At 32.7% G+C, this 23,420-nt stretch overlaps 1 protein-coding gene and 1 long non-coding RNA gene across 2 annotated transcripts; both read left to right on the forward strand.

Annotated features, from left to right (window-relative positions):
• The first annotated feature begins 1,957 nt into the window (after nucleotides 1–1,957).
• On the forward strand, nucleotides 1,958–11,256 carry LOC115987015 (serine/threonine-protein kinase BSK2-like). Its single transcript, XM_031110454.1, has 10 exons — nucleotides 1,958–2,315; nucleotides 2,724–2,959; nucleotides 3,048–3,183; nucleotides 4,437–4,570; nucleotides 7,255–7,360; nucleotides 8,144–8,229; nucleotides 9,135–9,323; nucleotides 9,446–9,604; nucleotides 9,994–10,107; nucleotides 10,761–11,256. Exons 1-10 carry the CDS (start codon nucleotides 2,234–2,236, stop codon nucleotides 11,010–11,012), a joined length of 1,494 nt encoding a protein of 497 aa, XP_030966314.1. The 5' UTR covers nucleotides 1,958–2,233; the 3' UTR covers nucleotides 11,013–11,256.
• A 2,930-nt stretch (nucleotides 11,257–14,186) lies between these two features.
• Nucleotides 14,187–19,170, forward strand: LOC115987997. The gene is made up of 2 exons (XR_004091281.1): nucleotides 14,187–14,364; nucleotides 18,673–19,170. It is a non-coding gene; the product is annotated as an uncharacterized LOC115987997 (long non-coding RNA).
• The last annotated feature ends 4,250 nt before the right edge of the window (nucleotides 19,171–23,420 follow it).

Consider the following 23,420-nt stretch of genomic DNA (forward strand, 5'->3'; position numbering starts at 1 on the left):
CATCGCCTAGGGCCCCCTACTAGAGAAAGGCTCCAAATTTTGGGACAAAATTAATATATTTTTTTGCGATGTAAGGAAAAAAAATTAGTTTTACATTTTCCTTTACTTTTAAGAAGTTTCAAAGAATTAAGTAGTGTTAGAGATAATATAACTTTAAATATATAGGTCTTATAAATATATGTATACTAATCACAATAAATAATTCAGATAGGAAAATATTAGAAATATTATTAATTTTACTTGAAAACCTTTATAAATTGATGTGACAATTAATAGAATATGTGAATGTCTACAACCTATTAACTACATTTTTGAATTACTTTTTGTGATTGTTGATACATCTTTGTAAGTTTCATGTTGTAAAATTTACGATACCTCTAATATCATTCATTCAAATACTTGTTTATTATCTTCTTGAAATGTCACTAATCTTATTCATTGCTACATCATTTGTAAGTTGTTGTTAGTAAAATTTATTATAGTTTTAGCATTATTCCAAAAAAAAAAGTATATTACTAATAAAAAAGAATGGATTTTTGTTATAAAACAATTATGATATTAAACACTAGTCAAATATTATTTAAGTAATAACAAAAAGACCCAATTTAAATATATCGTCTTAGGTCTCCAAATTTGTTGGGCCACCCTTGCATAGAGGTTAACTTTTCGACCAGGGTCCTTACTTTTTTGATCGATTGGCTCTTCGACCACAGTGATTGGCCACCACGCATGTTCAATCAAGGTTGTTTGGACGAGTTATATTCATAAGCCCAACGTGTTCCAAAAGCTAGATGTGCAGTCCAATGCTATTGGAGATTTTCTATCTCTACCTTAAATAAATAATGTAGACGGAGAAAGAGAAATTATTAATTTTTATTTGAGATAACTTAAGTTCATTAGATTATATTGTTTCAAAAAAAAAAAAAGTTCATTAGACTATATAATTTAAAAAATAAATTGAGTAGTCAATAGTTTTATATCTCAACTGACATTTTCTTAATATTTTTAAACGAGACTTTCAATATTCAAATCTCCATATTCTCAACTATTAAATTAAAAAAAAAGTAAAAATACAATTATAATTTATAACCATAAAAATTTACATTTTATATAATGTATATTAATTGACTTAAAAAAATATATATATCAACCTATATAACCCTAAACAAACCAACATTTAATGTGTCTTGGCATAAATTGAAAAATGAAAATTATATTTTCCTAAAAGTAAAAATGTAACATGATTGCAAAATTACGCTGTTTTAACACATTACTAGGAAAAATTATTAGGTATTCCTAAAGTATCATAAATGTGTAGTTTCTTCTCTCACATGAATGGTGGGTCCTACCATAAATTTAATTAATAAAATCCATTATTTATGTGAGAGAAAAAAATACGCATTTATAATATTCTAAAAATACACAATAATTTTTCTAATGCTAGTACTCTCATAATGTTTAGTGTTTGACATTTTACACACTAGTGCTCTAATATTTCATTGTCAAATTTCTAGGTATTTACTATTTTGAAATAAAATGAATTGATAGGAACGAAGTCTTCGAGGCAGGCGGGGACGCAGTACTTCGGCAAATCCAACGTCATTTGGCGCTCATTGTTTGGTCTTTAGCCTTTTAGTTTGTACTTCGTACTATTACAACTCATTATTTTGAAAAGCTGCTTAAAAAGTAAAATAAATAATTGAAAAGTGATTGGCAATGCAGCGCTTTCTAAGGAGAAGTCTATGCAGATGCTACAGTTTGCTGCTTCTCGAAACAACTCTTTTTCTCTTTTTCTAGCTTCGATAGATTCATTTTATTATCCAAACTCTCTCTCTCTCTCTTCACGTGGTAGGGGTCAGCTAATCATGTGCTCTTTTTTTTTTTTTTTCATTTTTGTTTATGTGAAAGTGAAAGTCCTCCAACTTTCTCCACATCTCAACCAGTCTCTGTTTTCAAAACTTCAAAGTCTCTCAACTCTCTAACCCCACCACCACCCACTTCACATTCACATTCACATTCATATTCACTCTCTAATCTCTATCACTCACTCACTCATTGCTCATTCAATTTTTTTCCAAACCCTCCACCGGAAAATCTGTTTAGTACTTTTTTTTTCTCTCTCACTCACATAGTCACATGCTCTCAATCTATATATAGTATCTCTCTCTCTCTCTCTCTCTCTCTCTCTCTCTAATCTCTCTTTGTTTATATATATGTAAAGCTCTCATCAGTCATGGGCTGTTTTCAGTCCAAAACTGCCCACCTAGCTTCTCCCGACCAAGACCCTCCTCTTCCTCACCCCAGTCCAGATCCAGGTAACTTTTCTTTTCTTTTATTTTTTTACTTTTACCTTTTACTGCTTCATGTTTTTTACCAAGTGTTTGAAACGGTATGGTCATGTTTAGAGTTTAGACTAGACTGATCAATGCATGGTTGTAAGAAAGACTGAGATAAGAAAGAGTGAGTTGATTATAGGGAACTAGAAAATGTAAAGACTAAAAATAACACGAGTAGAAGAAGTTAAAAATGATATGTCAATTTAGTAAGTAATGGAACTATGTTCGCTATGATTTTTGATTGAATAAAATAGTGAAAAATAATATATACATGTGACCGACTCAGACTAATTCGAGAAATTTGTTACTAAGGTTTTTGGTGTTGTGGTTTTGTTTATTAACTTTTAATATTAGTGTTTTGTTGTGTTGTTGTGTATGCATTTGAAGCAAATGGTGGAGGAGGAGAGGAGGAATTAGAGCAAAACGATGGCGTGCCGGCATTCAAGGAGTTCGAGCTGGCAGAGCTGAGAGCAGCAACAAATGGGTTCAGTAGTGAATTGATAGTCTCTGAGAGTGGAGAGAAAGCTCCCAATGTGGTTTACAAAGGGAAGCTTCGAAACAATGGCCTTGTTGCCATTAAGCGCTTCTCCAAGCTTTCCTGGCCTGACCCACATCAGTTTGTGGTATTGTTTGTGTTTTTTTGTGTCTCTTGAAAACAAGATTAGAAGTTGATTTTTTGAAATGGGAAATGGATTGTTGTTGTTGGTGTAGACAGAGGCTTGTGGAGTAGGGAAGGTTCGGCATAAGAGAATGGTGAATTTAATAGGATGTTGTGCTGAGGGAGATGAGCGGCTTTTGGTGGCAGAGTTCATGCCTAATGATACTCTCTCCAAGCATCTCTTTCACTGTATGCCTTTTTTTTCCTTCACTTCAATCTATTTTGTTGAATTTGTACTTTTCTTTTGTTTGGAAAATTCTTAGTTTACATTGTACTAGTGATGTAAACTTACCGTGCAAACACACAAAATGTAGCAAATGTTGTACACACTTTGTACACATTTGCAAAAAGTGTATTGCTGGTACAATGTAAATCTATAAAAGTCTCTTTTTAAAAAAAATAAAATTGGTAAGTTAGGTACTAAGAAGCTTGGACACAAACAGTGACATTGACATTGACACAACACAAGACACGATTGAAAAGTTAAGATACAATACAGCAAGGATACCATGATTAATTAATGTCTTTTAGGTATATTTTATGTGGCTTATCCTAACTAATTTCTTGATGATTCATAATCGACCACGAAAATTCGGAGCTAAGGCTTTGTTGTTGTCTTTTAGGTATATTCTATGGGTTCCCTCAATGAGAGCACTAGGGCATTTGTTAAAGACAAATTTTATAATATAGTTGATTGAATTTTTATATGAAATTGGGTCACTTTTAGTTTAAGGGTATTTGTTTATTAGCTTTTGCTACTTTTTAATGCAGCTGAGACTTGTTTGAAGCCTCCTTAAGGACACGTTAACATACTCCATACTTTATTTCTGTTATTGACATTTTATGTTTATTTTAAATTTTAAAATAAATAACAACCATCAAATCTTTAAAAACATGGATAAAATCAAAAGTTTTTTTTATTTCCTCCCAACACATAAAGGACATGCATGTAGGAGTTTTCTTGGAGTGTCTAACATGGACAAGCCGGAGGTTTTGAAGTGTCCGTGCTTTTTAGGTTACCGTAGGCATCCGTTGGATTTTGAAGTAGGAGCTCACTTTGGATCTACCATTTGAGCTAGAGCTCATTGGGCTGGTATCAGAGCCCTTTCTCTTGCATCACAGTCTAACAAATTTCTGAAACTTTTTCAGTTAATTAGATATCTTAAGCCCCCTTAGATGATACTTATATGTTTTTTATTTGATTATTGTAGATGGACTTCATGATTTGCTTTGTGCATATTCTTGTATCCCTTAGCATGCAGAATTTGTTTGTGCCATTAGTTCGTTTCTTTTCAATGTTGAAAAACTGCTGTCCTGGTTGCTAGTTCAAGTTCTCTTTTCTTGATGATTATTGATTGTTCTAGGGTTTAATATGTAGCTTCTTTGGTTCTTTTTTGCCCTTTTCTTATCATGCTTTTGTAAACATTGATTATTTATTATAGGGGATAAACAACCATTGCCTTGGGAAATGCGTGTGAGAGTTGCCTACTATATTGCACAAGCACTTGGTCATTGCAACACAGAAAACCGAAAAATCTATCATGATTTAAATGCATATAGAGTTCTATTTGATGAGGTAAGCATTTGTCAAATAAGTATTTCAAAATGAAGATTAATCTTAGCTGCAATATACTTGTGCTTCATACACTTTATAATTTATAATATAATGCATGAGATTGGTGGATACTAATGATTGTTCACACACTGTATAAATATATGCCTGGCTCTATATTATTTCATCTGACTTGTGTGTTTGTTAAACTACATTGAGTAAATTAAGCATGTTAATTATGTAGTTTTCTCAAGTAATACAGAACAATTAATATAACCAAAATGAGGCAACATATGATATAAAATATTTTTCTGATATTATCACATTCCCTTCTAATTTGAATTTTCTCAAACAATAATGCATCTAAAGTTGGATGTATTCCTCTATAAAATTAGGCATCAAGGTGGGGTGATAGTTGAAGGAACTCAAAGAAATTACTCTCATAGAGACAACAACAACAACTATTGAAGTAGACCTTGGTCCTAAAACTTTTGGGGTTAGCCATGGATCCTCAAAAGACTAATTGAAGTAGACCACATGTATTCTTCTCTTTCATTCTATCATATCCAAGATCATACTCATGGAAATTAAGATAATATCGATTAAAAAATTTTCAAAAAGAAAAACTGGGGGACAGTTGATATTTTCTATGTTGTTGCAGCTATTTTTGTATCAATGACTTTTTGGGGCTCTGTTTAGAGCTCCTTAGGGATTAACAGGGTGACCCTTTTCTTATTTGTAGTGAAAAAGTGTTTGAATGGTTTCTAGGAGTAGGGAAGGTGGACCACTAGAAGATCTTGTTAAAATTTTCATGGTGACCCCAAACAGTCGTACAATTTTTTGGTGATATCCTTTTTCCTATTTGATTGTGCTCTCTGCAACTGGGAATACTTTAGTGTAATTTAAAGCTTCATTGGAATTTGTTAGATGATCCATCTGGTTATGGTTGGGGAAAGAGCATCACTGGAGAGTCTTATTATATTGCCCAGGGTGCTTCTAGTCACCCAATTACAACACATAAATATTTGCTCTCTTTTATGCTATGCATTTTTGGCTGCATTCTATCTGCCCTGAGTGCCACACTGCCCAAGCTTCTATTATGACTTTTCTGAAAGTGGTTTTAGGGCTGAATGTTAATCTAGTTAGACTACAATGCTGTTATAAGTATTGTTGAGTAGGGGCTCTCCTATTTATATAAGGCTTCTTTTGGGGTCTCAATTTAAGCTCAATTCTTTGCAGCATTTAACCATTAATCAAACACATGAACCTTTTTGGAAGGTGTCCCAGGAAAGTGTACTAGGGATTGGTTAACTTTGGTGGTTGCCACACTATCAAGACATTATAAGAGATGTAGTCCGAATTGAGAAGGGGAAGGGAAAGAGTTGAAGAATTGGTAAAGTGAGATAACATATGCCATCTAGGACTTAATGGGTCCTTTGAGACCAGGCCTACATCAAATATAGATATTGATCTCTTAGGTATTATTGTGAAACTTTTAATAGATAGGACTCAATTTAGCCTTCCTCTTCTCACGGTTGAAGAGTTCAACAAACATCTGAGATGAGTTTTTCTTGAAAGAGCAATTGAAGTGGTTAAGGAAGGGAAATTGAATGAGATTTTATGATATTCTTTTTCATGCGTAGGATTTTGGAAATTAAGATTTCTTTTCTTTTATATGTTTAGAACCACTATGGACATGAATGTTTGGACACTTTTTTATATTAGTAAGTTACTTGTTCATCTAGTGTGTCTTGAACCCACAAGTCACTACCTCATCCTTATCCTCCACTTTACTCTTTTAGAGAAGGATGCTGTTAGAATATGATATGGGAGGTTGAAATCATGTGGTGTCTATTTTTTCATAAGTCCCCATCATTCAAGTGTTGAATATTTGTAGAATCTGTACAGGCATTGTCAGAGCTGTAGATCAAATCTTTTTCAAGGTGGGTAATAGATGTTGGCAATTCCTTTTTACTTTATTAGGATTAGTATTTTTTTTTTCCTACTTTTGTTGGCATTGCAGAGGTCCTGTTCCCTTTGGGAACCAATTTGAAGTCCGTAGGTCCTTCAGGATTTGGATCCTGTGATTGAGAGTTAAAAAATTAACTTTCAATCTCAGCCCTTGAACCAGAAAAGTTAAAAAGTGAAAAGTTCAAAACTTTTCTAATCCAAGGGCTGAGATTGAAAGTTAATTTTTTGACTCTCGTTCTCAGCCATTGAAAGCTATTGCATCTTGTGCAATACAGGATTTCAATCCGGCCCTACAAAGGTTGTCTCTGCACCCCCCCCCCCCCTTCGGCTCTCTCATGGGGATGCTAACTTAATCTTGCTGATTCAATCTAGAGCGAGAAGTGCATTCCAAATGTTCCATTGCATAGCTTTTAATCACCTGTTGATCTATAGTCCTTTGAATGGTACAGATTTCTTGGTAACTCTGAATCTTTTATTGTCAATATCTGTTGTCAAAAAAGGGTAGAAATACTGTTGTAAGTGCTGGGAGTATAGAATCTATCTTTAAAAAAAAAAAAATTGAAATGCAATCTTCCATTTAAACATCTGAAACTTTTATGATACTTGATTATTGTATGCCTCTTTCATCTTGGGATGGACACATTTGTGGTTTTTCATTTACTAGCTGTGATTTTGGTGTTACTGTGTTAGTGAACTTTCCATAATTATTCTTAAACTTAATTTTGTTCTTATGTCAGGATGGTGACCCACGATTATCTAGTTTTGGTCTTATGAAGAATAGCCGAGATGGAAAAAGTTATAGCACTAACTTGGCATATACTCCACCAGAGTTCTTGCGGACAGGTACATCAATATGATTTCACATAGATTTCTATGGATATTGGAAGTCCACTTATAGGCTTTCCTATTTTCTCTCTCTCGACAATGATGTCATGTTGTAATTAGGCCAGTTAATTTATTGAATTAGGAAAGATTTACTAGCAGAAGCTTATAAAAATAGGAGAAGGATGTGAAATTCTTCTTAAAGTAAAGAGATCATGAAATCAAGCACTCAAAGTCATCCAAAAACAAAGCTGCAATGAATCTCCAGTTAAGCAGTGTGACAGTCAGATAAATGTCCGGTAAATCCCACAAGAAGAGAAGACCCCTTAGACTTGATAATGGTGTACTTGCTTATACTCGATTAAGTATCACTCTAGAGGTGTGCAATGTATTACCATAGGAATTTTGTTTTCAATGAGATCTATCTGGTTTCAGTAAGTGTCTTTGTTGGCTAATTGTACTGATGCTAGTTTCATTGTAAAAGCCTACAAGGAGAAATTAATTTTGGTATTTATTGACAATTTGAATAAAATTTGTAAAAAGTGCACTATATTCCTCGTTAACATGCTGAATTTGTGCTTGTAATTTTCAGTTTCATATAAATTCAAGACTTGGTGAAAAAATTAGGATAGTTTGCCCAATAGTCTTGTTATCATGGATGCGCTAAATAATTTCCCTTACCTTTTATATGCTTAGTAGTTGGAGTCATCACTTGTGGTCATGATATATAAATTTTTGCTGATGGTGGTTGAAAGTTAAGTACTCCACCACTCTATGTGATATGGATGTTTTGAATTTTTGCAGGCAGGGTCATCCCAGAGAGTGTGGTCTACAGTTATGGAACTGTTCTTCTGGACCTTTTAAGTGGAAAGCATATCCCTCCAAGTCATGTATGAACAGTATATCCCTTATATCATCTTGTTTGTTCTCTGCTTTATCATGCTTCCTGGTATCCTGCACTTCAATTATCTGCTCTTCATGTCTGTGGTGTAAATGACCCTCCTCAAGGGTCATTTGTGATGGCATCGTTCACTTATAATTAAGAATTATTAAACTGGGCAGATAAAAATTCAGTCACAAGATATCCTTGGCACTCCTTTCCATTGTCAGTGAATGTAGCTACCAGCTAGGATACTGCAACAACAAACAATAACCAAGCTTTAGAATTTTGGGGTTGGCTATGATCTATGAATCCTCAACAAACTAGTCATGATCAGCCACATGTATTCTTGTCCATCGTTATGAATGTAGTTATGATAATAAAATATTTGATATCTTTATTTTAAATTATATTTTATATATATATATATATATATATAAATAAAAGCAGAAAAGGGCAGAACATGTGTACGTGAGAAGGTAATATTCATGGAAGGCCAAAGAATAAGGCTAATATCTAACATCTATAAAATAAAACTTTTAAGAAATGAACCAAAAAAGAGAGTGGCATAATTATGTTAATAATAAATGTCATAAGTCATCATAATTTATGGTAACGGTTGGTGTCTGTAGCATAAAAGGCACTGACAAGGAAAATATTTTGTTTCTCTATCAGGGGACTTATCTATCTGCTTAATAATTTTCTCTTTCTTTGTTCTTAGCAAATAAAGCAGGCCTAAGATTGACTAATCTTTGATGTTTCATTTTGTTCATGACGGTGCACAATTATTTTTTACTCTCTCATGTGAATTTTGAATTAATTAAGCGACTTTGATCAAGACTTGGATGAACACTATGACAACGAAGACGAGGTTAAGCAACAATTTCCTCATCTTTTTTCTATTTTATTCACCAGGCATTGGATTTGATAAGAGGAAAAAATTTGTTGTTACTGCTGGATTCGTCCTTGGAAGGACAATATGCTGAAGAAGATGCAACTGAGTTGGTTGAACTGGCCTCAAAATGCTTGCAATATGAGGCTAAAGATCGACCTGAAATCAAATTTCTTCTTTCATCAGTAACTCCGCTCCAAAAGCAGAAAGAGGTGAGATTTTTAGTGCCTCCAAACTGAAAATTAATTAGTGCACTATGTCATTCTGAGATTGCTTGATCTGTGCATCTGTTTTAGCCTTACTGAGGTGTTTCTGTTCATGTTTGTAATCCTAGGTTGCATCACATGTCCTATTGGGTTTAACAAAAACACCAGTGGTGCTGCCAACCATGCTTTCCCCCCTTGGAAAGGCTTGTGTGAGAATGGATCTTACTGCAGTGCACGATATATTGCTTAAAACAGGTTATAAAGATGAAGAGGGTGCAGAAAATGAAGTGAGTTTCTTTCACTTCCTTACAGAAAATGAAGCAGTTGTAATTTGTCAAGAGAAAGATATTATAGAAAATAAGTAAAAGCAGCCCGCCATCATCAAAATTTTGGGTTTTTTAACTTTTGAAAGTTAAAGAGTATTGATATTTGTAACATCTCATGAAAGATTCATTCTTGTCTTGCATGACCACTGTGGTAGCATTGTTGCTTTCATGTAATTTGAACATCTGTGATATTTCAATTATCCTTACGATGCTTAGTTTACATGATTGTGAAAATTTTTCTATACTTTAGTCTTTAATTATCTTCCTTCATATTAATGTACATAGTTGGAAGACTGGTAATCTTTTATAATTAATGATAAGTTTTTTCTGTAAATATGTTCTTTGTAAAGCTGTCATTCCAAGAGTGGACGCAACAAGTGCAAGATATGTTGAACACCAAGAAGTTTGGGGATATTGCATTTAGAGACAAGGATTTCAAAAATGCTATCGAATATTATTCAAAGGTATGTTCTCATAATTCTTTTTGTGGAAAAGTCAAGAATACATCTAAAGAATTTTCACCTAAAAATAGCAGCCACAGAAGCTAAATCTCTACATCCTTTTTTTTCTTTTATAATACGTTGAAAAAAAGCTTTAAAGGTGTGTTTGGATACCGCTTATTTTACTAAAAATGAAAAATTATTATTGAAAGTACTATAAATAAAAGTAAAAGTTAGTTGAAATAGTACAGTGAAGTTCATAAATAGTGCCAAAAAGTGTAGTAGGACTTATGAATAGTAGCAAAAATAAGCTGAATAATGAAATAATTTTTATTTTTAATCTCTTCCCAAACGCACACTAAGTATCTTTTTTATCATATCATCAATTTGGTGATTAATGAGGAGACCAATGAGTTTCTCAAGATTGGTATATCTACCTTAGGAAAATAATGACAGCAATTTTCCTCAATTTCTCACCACTCACTTGTGGAAACCTTGCCCATTACATTTTTCCTTCTCTTGTTAGTTTTTACTCTCTCCGCTAATGCTTACTTTTCAAATTCAGCATCTAACTTTCCCCACTAATGCTTACTTTTCAAGTTTGGTATCATCTTTGGATCATGAATTTTTTTATCTTTGTCATCTTGAACTACTACATACTCACTTTTCTTATACAGCTAGTATCGATGATGCCTGTTCCCTCGGCTACTATCTTTGTGAGGCGAGCCCTCTCATACTTGATGACTGGCCAAGCAGAACTTGCCTTGAGAGATGCAATGCAATCTCAGGTGTGCTTGCCCGAGTGGCCTACTGCATTCTACATGCAAGCTCTTGCCCTCTCAAAGCTTGGAATGGAAACAGATGCTCAGGACATGCTTAATGATGGAGCCTCCTTTGAAGCAAAGAAACAAAACAGTTGGCGGATATAGGTTCTTGGCTTTTAGCTAATGGTGGTGGCAATCCTATATCTCTTAATTTTTTCCGCTCATTTTTACCATTATGTTGCAAGTGGCATTTGCAAGAAGATCCATGTGAGAACAAGTTTGATATATATGGTATTGATTGGGGTTATTTTTAAGTTTTGCACCCTCTTCACTTGATTAGTTTCACACAAAGAAATGTATAAAGCATTTGTAATAAACAATAATCTAAGTCAGTTTTTTTAGATTTATATATTGAATTGCAAAAAATTAGTCCTGCCCAAGTTGAGTTATGCACATTATAAATTCATTCTCTTGCTAACTATTGTGTTGTCAATTACAAACTATTCTGGGTATAATGGAATTATGTTTGGTAAGAGTTTGGTCGAAATCTGTTATAGGAAAAGACCCATTTAGGTAGAAGACTGTTTCTTTGTCAACGAAGTTTAGATAAGTCTCAAAAGATTCCATATTGACGCTATCTATTTGCTATTTATAGGATTTTTTTTAGGGAATCCTGTTATTATAGGACTTTTTTTTTTCTTTTTCTGAGAATCTTATTATTATGGATTCAGTTAATATATGTCCTTAGAGCATATATTAACAAATCTGTTTTTTGAAAAAATTTATCGGGAATTGAAAAAGCTGTCAAAACTTTTTTAATTTCCGATAAAACTTATATTAGTTAAAATTTATACTAGTTACTTAAAATAAATAAACAAATAAAAAGAACAAAGAAGAGAACATACATTATCACTTTCTTACAAAAGTCATATATGCGTCTTTATATTATAAAAAAATATAAACATCTTTATGACTTGTCTTATTTCTTATGCACTAGAAAAGTGATAGGGTAGTAACCAAGTCAAGTTTCATTAAGTAATAAATGTTTGAATTTGGCTCGGCACCAAAAGTCAAATATTCAAGCTCAATTTGAGTTTCAAACAAAGCTTACAATTTACAAATAATGTTTGAACTCAAGTTCATAAAAATTCCAAAAGCATGAGCTTAGTTTGGGTCTATTTGATTCATCAAACAAGTTGAGGTCGAGCTCAATATCAAGCTCAACAGTAAGCTTTTGAGCTCAAGATCCAATATAACTATACAAGTACATCATTAAACTCATATTAAGCATACTATCAAGTTCATTTGGTTTGAACAAGTTGTCTCAACTCCTGATTAATTAAAAGATCACTAAAATATGAGTTTATTTTTCAAGTTCATATCAAACTTATTACTAACTCCACAAATGAGTCTAAGCTTAACTTATTTTTATTTTATTTTTTATCAAGTCTTATTGTTCACAATCATATTCATGATTTTTTTTTCTTGTTTGGACTTGGCTTATTTATTAAACAAACCTAAATAAGACTTAAACTTGATTTGTTTATAAACAAATAAACCTAGACAATTCTTTTATTAAATCAAATACAAAATGTTTCTCCTACGATTTGGTTTATTTAGCCTTAATGACCCTTAACAAGTACTGCAAATAAAGTTTTTTTATTTTATTTTTTAATAATAAAATGAAATAAAGCAAAGTTAATGGTTTCATTCCTGTCAACCCTAGCTATTGCCTAGGATAAATTATTAATTTATTATCTCTAACCATTTGGTGCAATGCTAACTTATATATCTTTTTTTTAAAAAAAATTTATTATTATTATTAATTTTTTATGATAAGAAAAATTTATTATTATTGAAAACTCAGAAAACAGCCAAATCTCCAAAGTACAGATGCATACTCCTAATGTATATATATATATTTTTTTTTTTTTGAGAAACCTCCTAATGTATATTTGTTTAATGATATTTAATTTAATAAAAATACTTTTTTTTTTTTTTTTGGTTAAAACGGTGGATGGTATCATGGTGAAGGAAACGTGGAGAATGAATATTTTATGTTTTTCCTGACACGATTCCCACTTACAGTCCGTGACGGTGTCCCTATCCCTGACGTGGAGGTGGCCCCACCAAGGATATCAAGTGGACCACCCCCTACACCCTAGCACCCACGGCAATATTTTTTTCATTAAATTATATTTTTAGCCTCTATTTTGTTACTCATTTCAAATCAAATAAAATCAAATCTTATGTATTTTGTTAATTATATTTTTATAATATTTAAGATAATTACAATCTGTTTTTTTTTTAGATTATTACAAACTAAATTTTAAAATTTCAAATCAAGCTTTGAACTTTAAAAATTATGTTATTAAGTACTTGAATTCTTCAAGATTAATTCTTGAGTTTGATGGAAGCTTTAAATTGATACAATTTTACAATTTTAGTGTTTGATCTTGAATTAATAAAATATAGGGCTGAATTTATAACAATTTTTTATAAACAAAGTCTTAATCTAAAAATAGGCAAGGAGTTAATATATAGGGAAGTATCGCTAGTAGCCTCTTTTACTAATTTTTTATTTATCAAAAAATAGAATGTATAACCGTTTTAATTTTATAATTTGATTTGAAAAATTACACTATATTTTATATTTAAAAATAAAAATAATTTAGTTCGTAATTTTCCTCCTATATAATAGTATGGACAATGTTTGACTACAAGCCTAGTTGAAACTCAAAGTTACAACTCCACTCAATATCTTTTTATTAGCTTTGAATTTTAATAAATTTACCTATCTTCCATACTTGCAAAATTTTTAGAAAATAAAAAATTAATAGCTATGACATTAATTAAATATTTAAATTTTAAGTTTTCGTAGTCTAAAATTATACATATAAAATAAGTTTATGAATTGAATAGTAACTAACAATCAATTGACACGAAATTTGATATGCGTGTTAAGAACAAACCGAAAATGCAATGAAATAGTTATATTTTCAGATATGTATTGGTGTTTTTTTTTTTTAGTAGGAGTTATAGTCATACGCTATAACTAAGTTTATAGATAAATTTTTTCAAATTAGTATATTGACTAAACGAGAAATACTACGTTCACAATGCTCTCACAATATTTTTACAATAAGTCTTATGTAGCAAATTATTATTAGTTCTAATTTAAATTCATAACTTAAATTACTTTCTTATTTACTCATAATAGCCAATAATAATGTTGCATCTAGAATTTGTATTGTAAAAACATAGTGAACATGGAGTATTTATCTTGACTGAAAAGTACTTTATCTAGAAAAAAGAGAATAAATAGTGTGGTACTGTGTTTAGCTCTTTTCTTCCAAAACACCCGGACTCGGTCTCAAAATTCAAAAATACTAATTACTAGTACAATAAAATATTCTATCTTTTCTCAAATCTAAACAAAGGATATATAAAAACGATACAAGCGTAGCTCAAACTCTATTTTCAGTTTTAACAAACACCAAAACCAACAGCTTTCTCGGTAAATCTCTCTCTCCTTCTCTATCTCTCTAGAATTCTTCTTGCTTTCAAGAAAAGTCTTGTCTTCTGGGATTTTTATTTGTTAATTGGAGAAACTTTGAACATGGGTTTGGTAAAGAATTTGTTTTTAAGGTTTGTTTGATTTGTAGGAGGTTGACTTTCATTTTTTTTTTTTTTTTTTTTATGCTTGTGGGTTTGTTGGGTTTTTATGTTTTGGTCTTGTTTTATGTTTTATCTGTTCATTTGTTTTTGAATATGTTCAAAGGCTTTATATTCCTAGAATTCAAGTTGTTTGCTTTAGTTTCTAATTTAGTTCGAATTTTGGACACGTGTTGTAAACTGAGGTATGAAAAATTGCAAATAGGAATATATTACTTTTTTGAATAAATATGATAGGATTTGAACCCATGTCTTCTATTTGATGATAAGAGACTTTCTTAGTACAGAACTGATTTGTTATTCAAGGAATGTGAAATAGATAAAAACGGATTAGACTTTTGACATGGGGATGGTTCTAATGAGCTAACTTCTTGAGAGCACTGTGAGAAACCAATTAGTTTTTGATAATTGCCATTTGGGTTGGGGGCTTTGGCTTCTGCTGGGTCCTGTATTGGGAGTTATTTGAGTTGGTTTGAACTTTTGAGGGAGTTTATATGTTAAACCATGGAGTTTTAACAGTCTCTCAGAGAAATAAGAATGAATGGATCTTGTAGGATTTCCAAGAAATTCTTCAATTTCTTCAAGAAGATATTGAATGAGAACATGGTAGACCGGAGGCGGTTTTGGTGATCATATTGGGACTTTTGAGGAGGTTGAAGGGAAAAGATCTCGTGCTTTTCTTTGAAGCTAAACAATTGTTTAATTTTGTAAAACTAAAGTTAGAGCATCTACTAAACCTAGGAGGGATTTAATCTATCCTCGTCCTAGTTTGATGTTGGTGTTGTGGATTAGCTTGATGCCATGTGTTATGACACCTCCACCCCTATAATATGTGTAGGTTGGTGGTTAAGGTCATGGGTTCAACTCTCATAGGGTGAGTGAGTTGCTTACCAATCCCAAAAAAAAGGGGGTTTATGGAAATGATTTAGAAATGATTGTTTAACAAAAGAAGATATAAGAAAATTTCATTTAAGGACTTAAACATCTCAAGAGGTTCTGTTAAAATGTTGAATATGAAAAGGAGCTCGGGAGAGCTTGACTTATGATTTTTTTGTAATGCAAGTGCAAAATATTCTGATGTTTAATGTTTGGCAAAGTTTCTGATGGGTTCGTTTTATACTATATGATCTACAGTCCAATTCAGAGTATCAGAGAGTTTAGAATGTTAAGAGCTTTCACTTTGTGAAAATTGCAGTATATACTTTCTACTAGGAGGTTGCAGGTCTGAGGAGGAGGTGGTTGTAAGAACAGTTTTTAGAAGTCTTTTAAAACCTGAGGAGGAGGTGGTTGTAGAATGTAGAATAAGAAGAATTCCTGTCATGATTGAAATAGATGTAGAATAGTAATGGTATATTCACCTTGAGCACTGGTGAACAGACAAAGTTCCTCTTTGTGCATAGTAACTTTTCGGGATATGATATGACAGGGATATATCAATTGTTGATACATAGTTAATTTATTTATTTATTTAAAAAGTGTGCTAATATCTGGTTTTTGAAGTTATAAATAACAAAGCAACACATAAGTACATAACTCATCATCCATGTTCGACATTTATAGAGATTTGGAATATTGAAGTTCTTCTAAGCCACAAGATCCCATCTTTTACATTTAAACCCCCCTTTCCACAGCAGTAAGAAATTTATGAAAAAAATAATAAGTGCATGGGTGTGTGCAATGTGTCCTAATTAATATATAATTAAGCCCCTTTTTTTTGGGTAGGAATTCAATTTATTACTTCCAAACATATACTTGCTATAGCCATGTCATATCTATGCCATGTCACACTGTGTTTGTGTTGTATCGTACCATATTTATGTTGTATCCATGAAATAAAAGAGTAATTAAGATACCTATCCAATGCAGATCTTATTTTATTTTGATGTATCTTTAATTGATACGGTTACGGCATGTTTTTTTAGTATCTGTGCTTCTTAGCTTTTAACTGTCCCTCTGGTAAAGTCCTTATGGATTTTGAATTAGTTCTCTTGAGTTCAAAACCAATGATTGTTCATGTCTAGTTTTTAGTACTGACTTTGTCAACATCGTCTGTCTTTAATAGTTTATCTTTTAGATTTTAAGCTACCACTGACCTTGACATGTTCTTTCCTTGATTTGGCCTCATTCAAGTTCAGTGACTTTGCAATTAGAATTAATGGAAAACTAAAGATTCATGAGCATATGACCATGAGTGGTCAGATTCATTATCTAGGCTCAATTTTGTCTAAAGGTGGGAGACTTGTTGCTAATTGAATTAAATTGTTCTAAAGTTTTCTGTTCTGGAATGTAGTTGACAATGTGGAGGGTGAGATCTATAATGTATTATATTGTCTAATACTTAATTTACAAATCTTAAGGTTGTCACATTCGGTAGATGAGTGTCTTAGAACATTCTCAATTTTTAGATGGATAACATTAACAGCAACACAATAGGAACATACACATTCATGAGAAGTTTGGGCTAGTGTTTATCAGGCACCAGAATTGAGAGAAAATTGGTTATGATGGTTAGGATTTTGCTTCAAAGATGGGTTGATGCATTGGTGAGGGTGATCGGTTTTAGCTTGATTATGCTTCAATGGTGACAGTTAGACTAGAAAGGATGAAAGTCAAGGTAGTAAGAAAATGTATGCTGAAGGATGTCTTGTTAGAAAGTGTCAGTGAAAGCTGAATGATGAACTGGTATAACTTTCGAAATCTTAAAAAAAGGGGCCAAGGGCTTTGTGATGCGGGGAGCACCAAAATCATCTAAGATTTTATTTATGAATATGAAATTAGCTTTGTTTTTGGATTTGAATTATGAATTTTTGGTTTTTAATGTTGAGGGTTTTAAGGGATTTAATGAAGCACTTACCATATTGGTGTAATCCCTAAACCCTATTAAATTAGTGGTCTTGTAATCGTGAAAAGGGACAATTTGAATACTTTGTGATGCAGGGAGCACCAAAATCATCTAAGATTTTATTTATGAATGTGTAATTAGCTTTGTTTTTGAATTTGAATTATTGGTTTTTAATGTTGAGGGTTTTAAGGGATTTAATGAAGTACTTACCATATTGGTGTAATCCCTAAATCCTATTAAATTAGTGATTTTGTAATCGTGAAAAGGGACAATTTGAATAAGCATGATTTGATGATTTGAGAATGGTGATTTTCTCTTTGTTTGGTGGTGATGCCTAACGCTTGCAGGCAGATTCTAGGTGGTGAAGCCTAGGGTTTGTTCTGTTTATCTTTTTGTCCTTTTATCTCTATTTTCCCACTGTGTTCTACATCACTTTGTATATTTACAATAATGCTGCGGAAGTCATTGGGTGCTAGTAAATATATGGATGGGACTTCTTAGTGGTCTAAGAATGGAGGGGGGCATAAAAATCTTCCATCACTTTACCCTGAAGAAGAAATGGCTGATGCTTGATGGATATGAAGGATTTCATCCCTTTAGCTTGGTTGGAAATGTTTTTAATATCTAGTGCTTTTTTATGGAAATGGGTTGAGTCTGGTTTCTTGGGTAGGTTCTCTTTGTTTAAATCGAATTTAATGTAGTGACGTAGAATAAGCAGTTAATGGTAGCAGTGATAAGATGCAGCCCTGGGGTGGTTGGAAAAATAGATTGTAGTGAAGCTTTGAAGCTTCTTTTATCTCTCTCTTTCTCTCTGTCTTCCCCCCCCCCCCCCCCAACACCAAAAAAAAAAAAAAAAAAGACCCCTTTTACCGCTACAAGATGTTACAATAGGCATAGAAAATGCATCATTTGGTGCCAAATCTTTTTATATTTCCTGAATTAGTTGCTTGGGTTTTTTGAGATTCTTTAAAAATTGAAGGAGTTTGATGCATCAAGGATTCTCTTATCTTTAATTGATGGGGGTTTCCCAGATCTGGTGCTTGGGCAGTGCCAGTCCAAATTGATTACCTATTTGACTGGTAAGGAAATGCAAGTAAACTGAAACAGAGTTTACCAACTCAAAAATAAAATTTGATCAAATTGAGATTATTTGACTTCTGTGTAAATGGATAGTCATACTTTTTGCTATATGTCTTTTAACTTAATTTTTTATTTTAAATATCTAGTTAACTTGTTATTATTTTTTTGGTGTTTTTTTTTCCCCTCTGAGATCACTAATTTCCATTAATGGACTCTATATACATGCAGACCCAGCAGATTTTTGTTTTATGGATAAGACAGTACCTGGCAAGGAGGTTCCTGACGAGGTGACTCGAGAGTCGCTTATTTCCATTTCTTATTCTGAACCAGATAAGGTTCCAACTACAAAACTCTCGTCTGAAAAATTGAACAGTGAGAATCATCTTGGAAGGGTTGATTCCAATGGGGATGAAAAGTACAGGTCTGAGCTGATTTCTATTTCCTACACACAGTCACCTGAAACTGGGGGTCTACCTGTTTCACTTTCACTGGGAGAACTCAAGGATTAGCCAGACAGCGGGTTCCATCTTATGGATATTGTGGTATGTTGTATTGTTGAACTGTGGTGATATTAAGTGCATGGATTTCTGGTCTACGTGTAATGCACTACGTGTCTTTCTGGAAGTTTACATTATTGTAAAATAAACCTCAGACAGAATTTTACACCATTTTGAGTGAGGAAGCTTTGCTCGGGCTAATATATGAAAATCTGTAGCTTCCTTGCAATTTTCTTATTAATTTTACTATTTTTTTTTCTCCAAAATGTAAATGCTTGAGTCCACAAGCTCAAGATGTCTGATCCTGTCCTTGGTGTGTCTGTTTAAATGCCGCATTAAACAGCTGCTCTTTTAAGGTGATAAGTAGGTTTTTTTTTTTTTTAGTTAGTTTTTGTTGTATAGGAGCTTGCTCTGCACACTGCCCTGTAATTTGAATTAGTTTGGATTTGGGTCTTTTTTTTTTTTTTGCATTTTCTATATCTGTCTAAGTAAAGTATTTTGACGATACAAATATTTACAATAGGTATTCCCTTTGGGACCTATATATACATTTGGTCCAAGTTTTGTCAATGTTACAACACTTAATAGTATTCTATTGGATGAGTGTTTTGACAAATCTACTGATGAATTACATTATTTCTTTATACTTTCTATGGTCACAAAATATCAAGATGATAATAGATTAATAACTATTACATCTATAAAATGCTTAAATTTTGCCAATGAGCTTTAGCTCAACTGGCACCTCTTATAAGTTCTAGGAATTAGGTTTTTTTTCTTATTGTAGGTAGGTCATCTGTTCCATCTGGAATTCCATCTCTTGTTTGGTTTCTATTATCAGTTTCAGTTCTTTTGTTCTAATTAATATCTATGTCAGGCTCATGGCCAACTTCATGTGGCTTGTTGCTCATGACAGACTTGTTACCAGTGAGAGCCTGAAATCTAAAGGAATGGTTGGGCAAACCAGGTGCCCAAGTTGTGAAAGAGGGAAGATTTAATATTCTCCAAATAGATTGACATGAAATTTAGGCATACGTGTTAAGAATATAAAGTACTTATAATCCAATAGTTATTATTAACAATTGTAACACTGACCAAGGGTTAGACCAGGTGAGCATGATCTTAACTTAAAACCATATATATTAGGCATCCGCTTCACCTACAAGTGGTTTTGATATTAGACATCTCATTACATGTTGTAATTTGATTTATAAGTAGTCGACAAAAAAGACCATTGCAAATGCAATAAAGCAAGTATTGGTCTCTATTGTTCCTTAGTTTTTTGTACCTGGGAGAAAATTTGTAGTTAAAAAATTATGGTTGTGGCCTTGTGGGCTATAATAGAGAAATCCAATACTCAGGATGTAACTAGTTAATGGATGGATCTTTCCAGGTTGGAGTATTTGTTTTTTAGTAGAACTTGTGTTAGAATTACAAGTGTCTCTCTTTCATAAGTTGCATCTAGAGATGGACTATGCCAAAATTGTGATGTATAGCTTTCAACTTTCCAAGATGCTTTTGATTGAACTTTTGGTATGCTGAGGGAAAATCTTTGAAATCTATGACTAGGGGCTGGTTATTTTGTTGTGATCATCTATCATATGTGACAGGGTTGAAATAAGAAGTCTTTCCTTAATCTTTGAAATCTAAGTAGTCTTTTTTAGTTGAACTTGTGTTAGAATTACAAGTGTCTCTCTTTCATAAGTGGCATCTAGAGATGGACTACGCCGAAATTGTGACGTATAGCTCAACTTTCCAGGATGCTTTTGATTGGGTTTTGGTATGCTGAGGGAAAATCTTTGAAATCTTTGACTAGGGGCTGGTTATTTTGTTGTGATCATCTATCATATATGACAGGGTTGAAATAAGAAGTCTTAATCTTTGCAATCTATGACTAGGGGCAGGTTATTTTGTTGTGATTATCTATCATATTTGGCAGGGTTGAAATAAGAAGTCTTTACTTAATCTTTGAAATCTTTAGTCTATGACTAAAGGCTGGTTATTTTGTTGTGATCATCTATCATATTTGGCAGGATTGAAATACTATATCTTTCTTTTAAGGTTTAAACTAATAGAGATCTAAGACCAGTTCAACAAAGCATACAGCCTCAAAAGTAGGGTCACAGTTGATGGCATAATTTGTCTCCCTAGTCGGACTTTTTTCTATCTTGTTGATATGTTGTGATCCTGACTTGACTTCATTGGCTTTGTCTGGAGCTTTTTGTTTTGGTGATTATAAAATTTCTTCTTTTTGCTGCAATGGCTTTGTCCTTTGGTATGTCCCTTCAGATTGAGTTGGGGATTATGCAAGGTTTGTGGAGTATTCTGTTATTTTTTCCAATAAATAAAATTATAGCTCTTAAACTGTCATAATGAGTGTAGTGATTATTTATTTAGTTAAAAATATGTGCATCGTGTTTTTTTTTTTTTAATAGCTGTCCATATCAATAATCTAAGGATATAATTTTTTTTTTTCCCACAATTATTGACATGGTCTATTGTGATTTGTGCACAATAAAATTAATATTTGTGATGGGATCATGTGAATTTGATGTTCTCCAATCACAATTGGTCACCTTAATATGTAGCAAAAAAGAAGAAGTGTTTTTAGCTTTTGCTCTATCCATATTGCCTAAGAGGCCAAATGTTTGCAATATTTGAATGCACACACCAATGGCTTTTGGGCCAAATGGTACTTTCGAAAGATGCATGAGTATTTGCCTAACCAAAATAGTTTAAAATTAAAAAAAAATAATTAAAAAAAAAAGATTAATTGTTATCTACTTTTTTTTTCTTCTTTTTTTGTCTTGGAGCCTGCTATTTGAAATAATGTCATGCTTCCAAATGTTGGTTTCTAGGTATACCCAGGACCCAGCTATATATTAATTTTCTTCTTGTGGATAAGTGATCCGAAAGCACACAATATATATATATATATATATATATATATATATAGGCATTGTGACAACCATATAATATGTTTTGTCGCCCATATTTTAATTTGATTTTGATGCTGAGTATATGTTTCTCCTTTTGACTTTTTGGAATGCGTCCTTTGGCATTTGTCTCTGATCATGTCTTTCAGTTGCATTGTTTGGAACTGATGCATGGCTTTATCCTACTTTAGTCTATTGTGGTGGTTGTCAATTTTCATTGTTTGATGATGCAAAGTTGATATATTCAAGGTTCTAGAAAATTTCAGAACCTAAAATGACTGAAGCTTTGACCGGTTAGTCGGCTTTAGATTTATTGTTTATCTACTTTTTTTTTCTTTCTATTTACACGTCTCTACATTGTTTTGAAAAAAAAAAAAAAAAAAAAAAAGAGGAGAGGACATTTTTAGGGTAATAATAAAAAGGATACTTTGGCATCGTTATAAAATAGTTTAGAATGTATTGTAAATTTTGAAAGTTAAGTTAGACCTATTCAAGTGATGCCAAATTGTAAGGAGCAAAGTGCATTTTTAACCCTTCTTTTTCAGTTCATTTTTTTTATAGCAATTAATTTGGCCCCTATCATCAAATTATAGATTTTCTTATCTTTTCTTGGCAACCAAACATAAAAACACAAATAAAATTTACCAATCTCCAACTCCGGTAGACAACTAGACACACATTAGCTTAGCAACTAAAAAATCCTCAAATTTGGACCTAGAGTGATTGCAAATTGAAAATAATAAGATCAAATTGACTATAATTTGAAAATAACAGTTACCAATTTGATTGCTACCAACATATAGGGATCACATTAATTGTATGCTGAAAGTAACAAAGACTAAATTGAATGCAAACAAAATTTAGGGATCAAATTGACAATAATCTCAAAATATAGAGACCAAAATGATATTTTTGCCTATTTATCAATGCTTTTTTTTTTTTTTTTTTTTTGAGAAAATGAAACAGTGCTTTTCATTAAACAGGCATTACGCCTCTGTCATGGAATACATATTGCAGAGCATTACTATGAATGTCCTCCATCCACACTCATGGTTCATACAAGTTTTTTGCTAGTTTTGCAAGCTGATCAGCTACTTTGTTTCCCTTGCGCCTTATGTGTGAGTATGATGCTTGTCTCAACCTGGCTGAAAGGCTTCGTGCTTCCTCTATTATGTGCCCATAAGCTGTCAAACAGGGCTGACCTGCTTTGAGGTGTTTGATAATAACCTTCGAATCACCTTCAAACACCACATCTTGGAGTCCTAATTCGAGGGCGAATAAGATCGCTCTTCTGCACGCCAGAGCTTTTAAGTCAGCGACCATTGGTGGTAGTCTGATTCGTTTCGAAAGGTAGGCGATAACCATACCGTCTGAGTCACGAGCTACCACATCCAAACCTGCCGTGTTGGATTCAATGAACGTTGCTCCATCAAAATTTATTTTGTAGGTTGGATGTGGTGGAGGCCGCCATTGGGTTGAATGAACAACCACGTCGTCTTGTGTTGAGTAATCTTGCACCAAATGGAACTCTTGCAGCCATTCC

The sequence above is a fragment of the Quercus lobata genome, chromosome 4 (genome assembly GCF_001633185.2).
Source record: "Quercus lobata isolate SW786 chromosome 4, ValleyOak3.0 Primary Assembly, whole genome shotgun sequence".
In the NCBI taxonomy this organism is placed as follows: Eukaryota; Viridiplantae; Streptophyta; class Magnoliopsida; order Fagales; family Fagaceae; genus Quercus; species Quercus lobata.

Excerpts from the sequence above, each read along its gene's own strand:
- LOC115987015 (XM_031110454.1), top strand. The coding sequence starts at position 2,234 with ATGGGCTGTTTTCAGTCCAAAACTGCCCACCTAGCTTCTCCCGACCAA. Across the intron at positions 3,184-4,436 it reads CTCCAAGCATCTCTTTCACT|GGGATAAACAACCATTGCCT; the intron begins GTATGCCTTTTT and ends TATTTATTATAG. Across the intron at positions 7,361-8,143 it reads ACCAGAGTTCTTGCGGACAG|GCAGGGTCATCCCAGAGAGT; the intron begins GTACATCAATAT and ends GAATTTTTGCAG.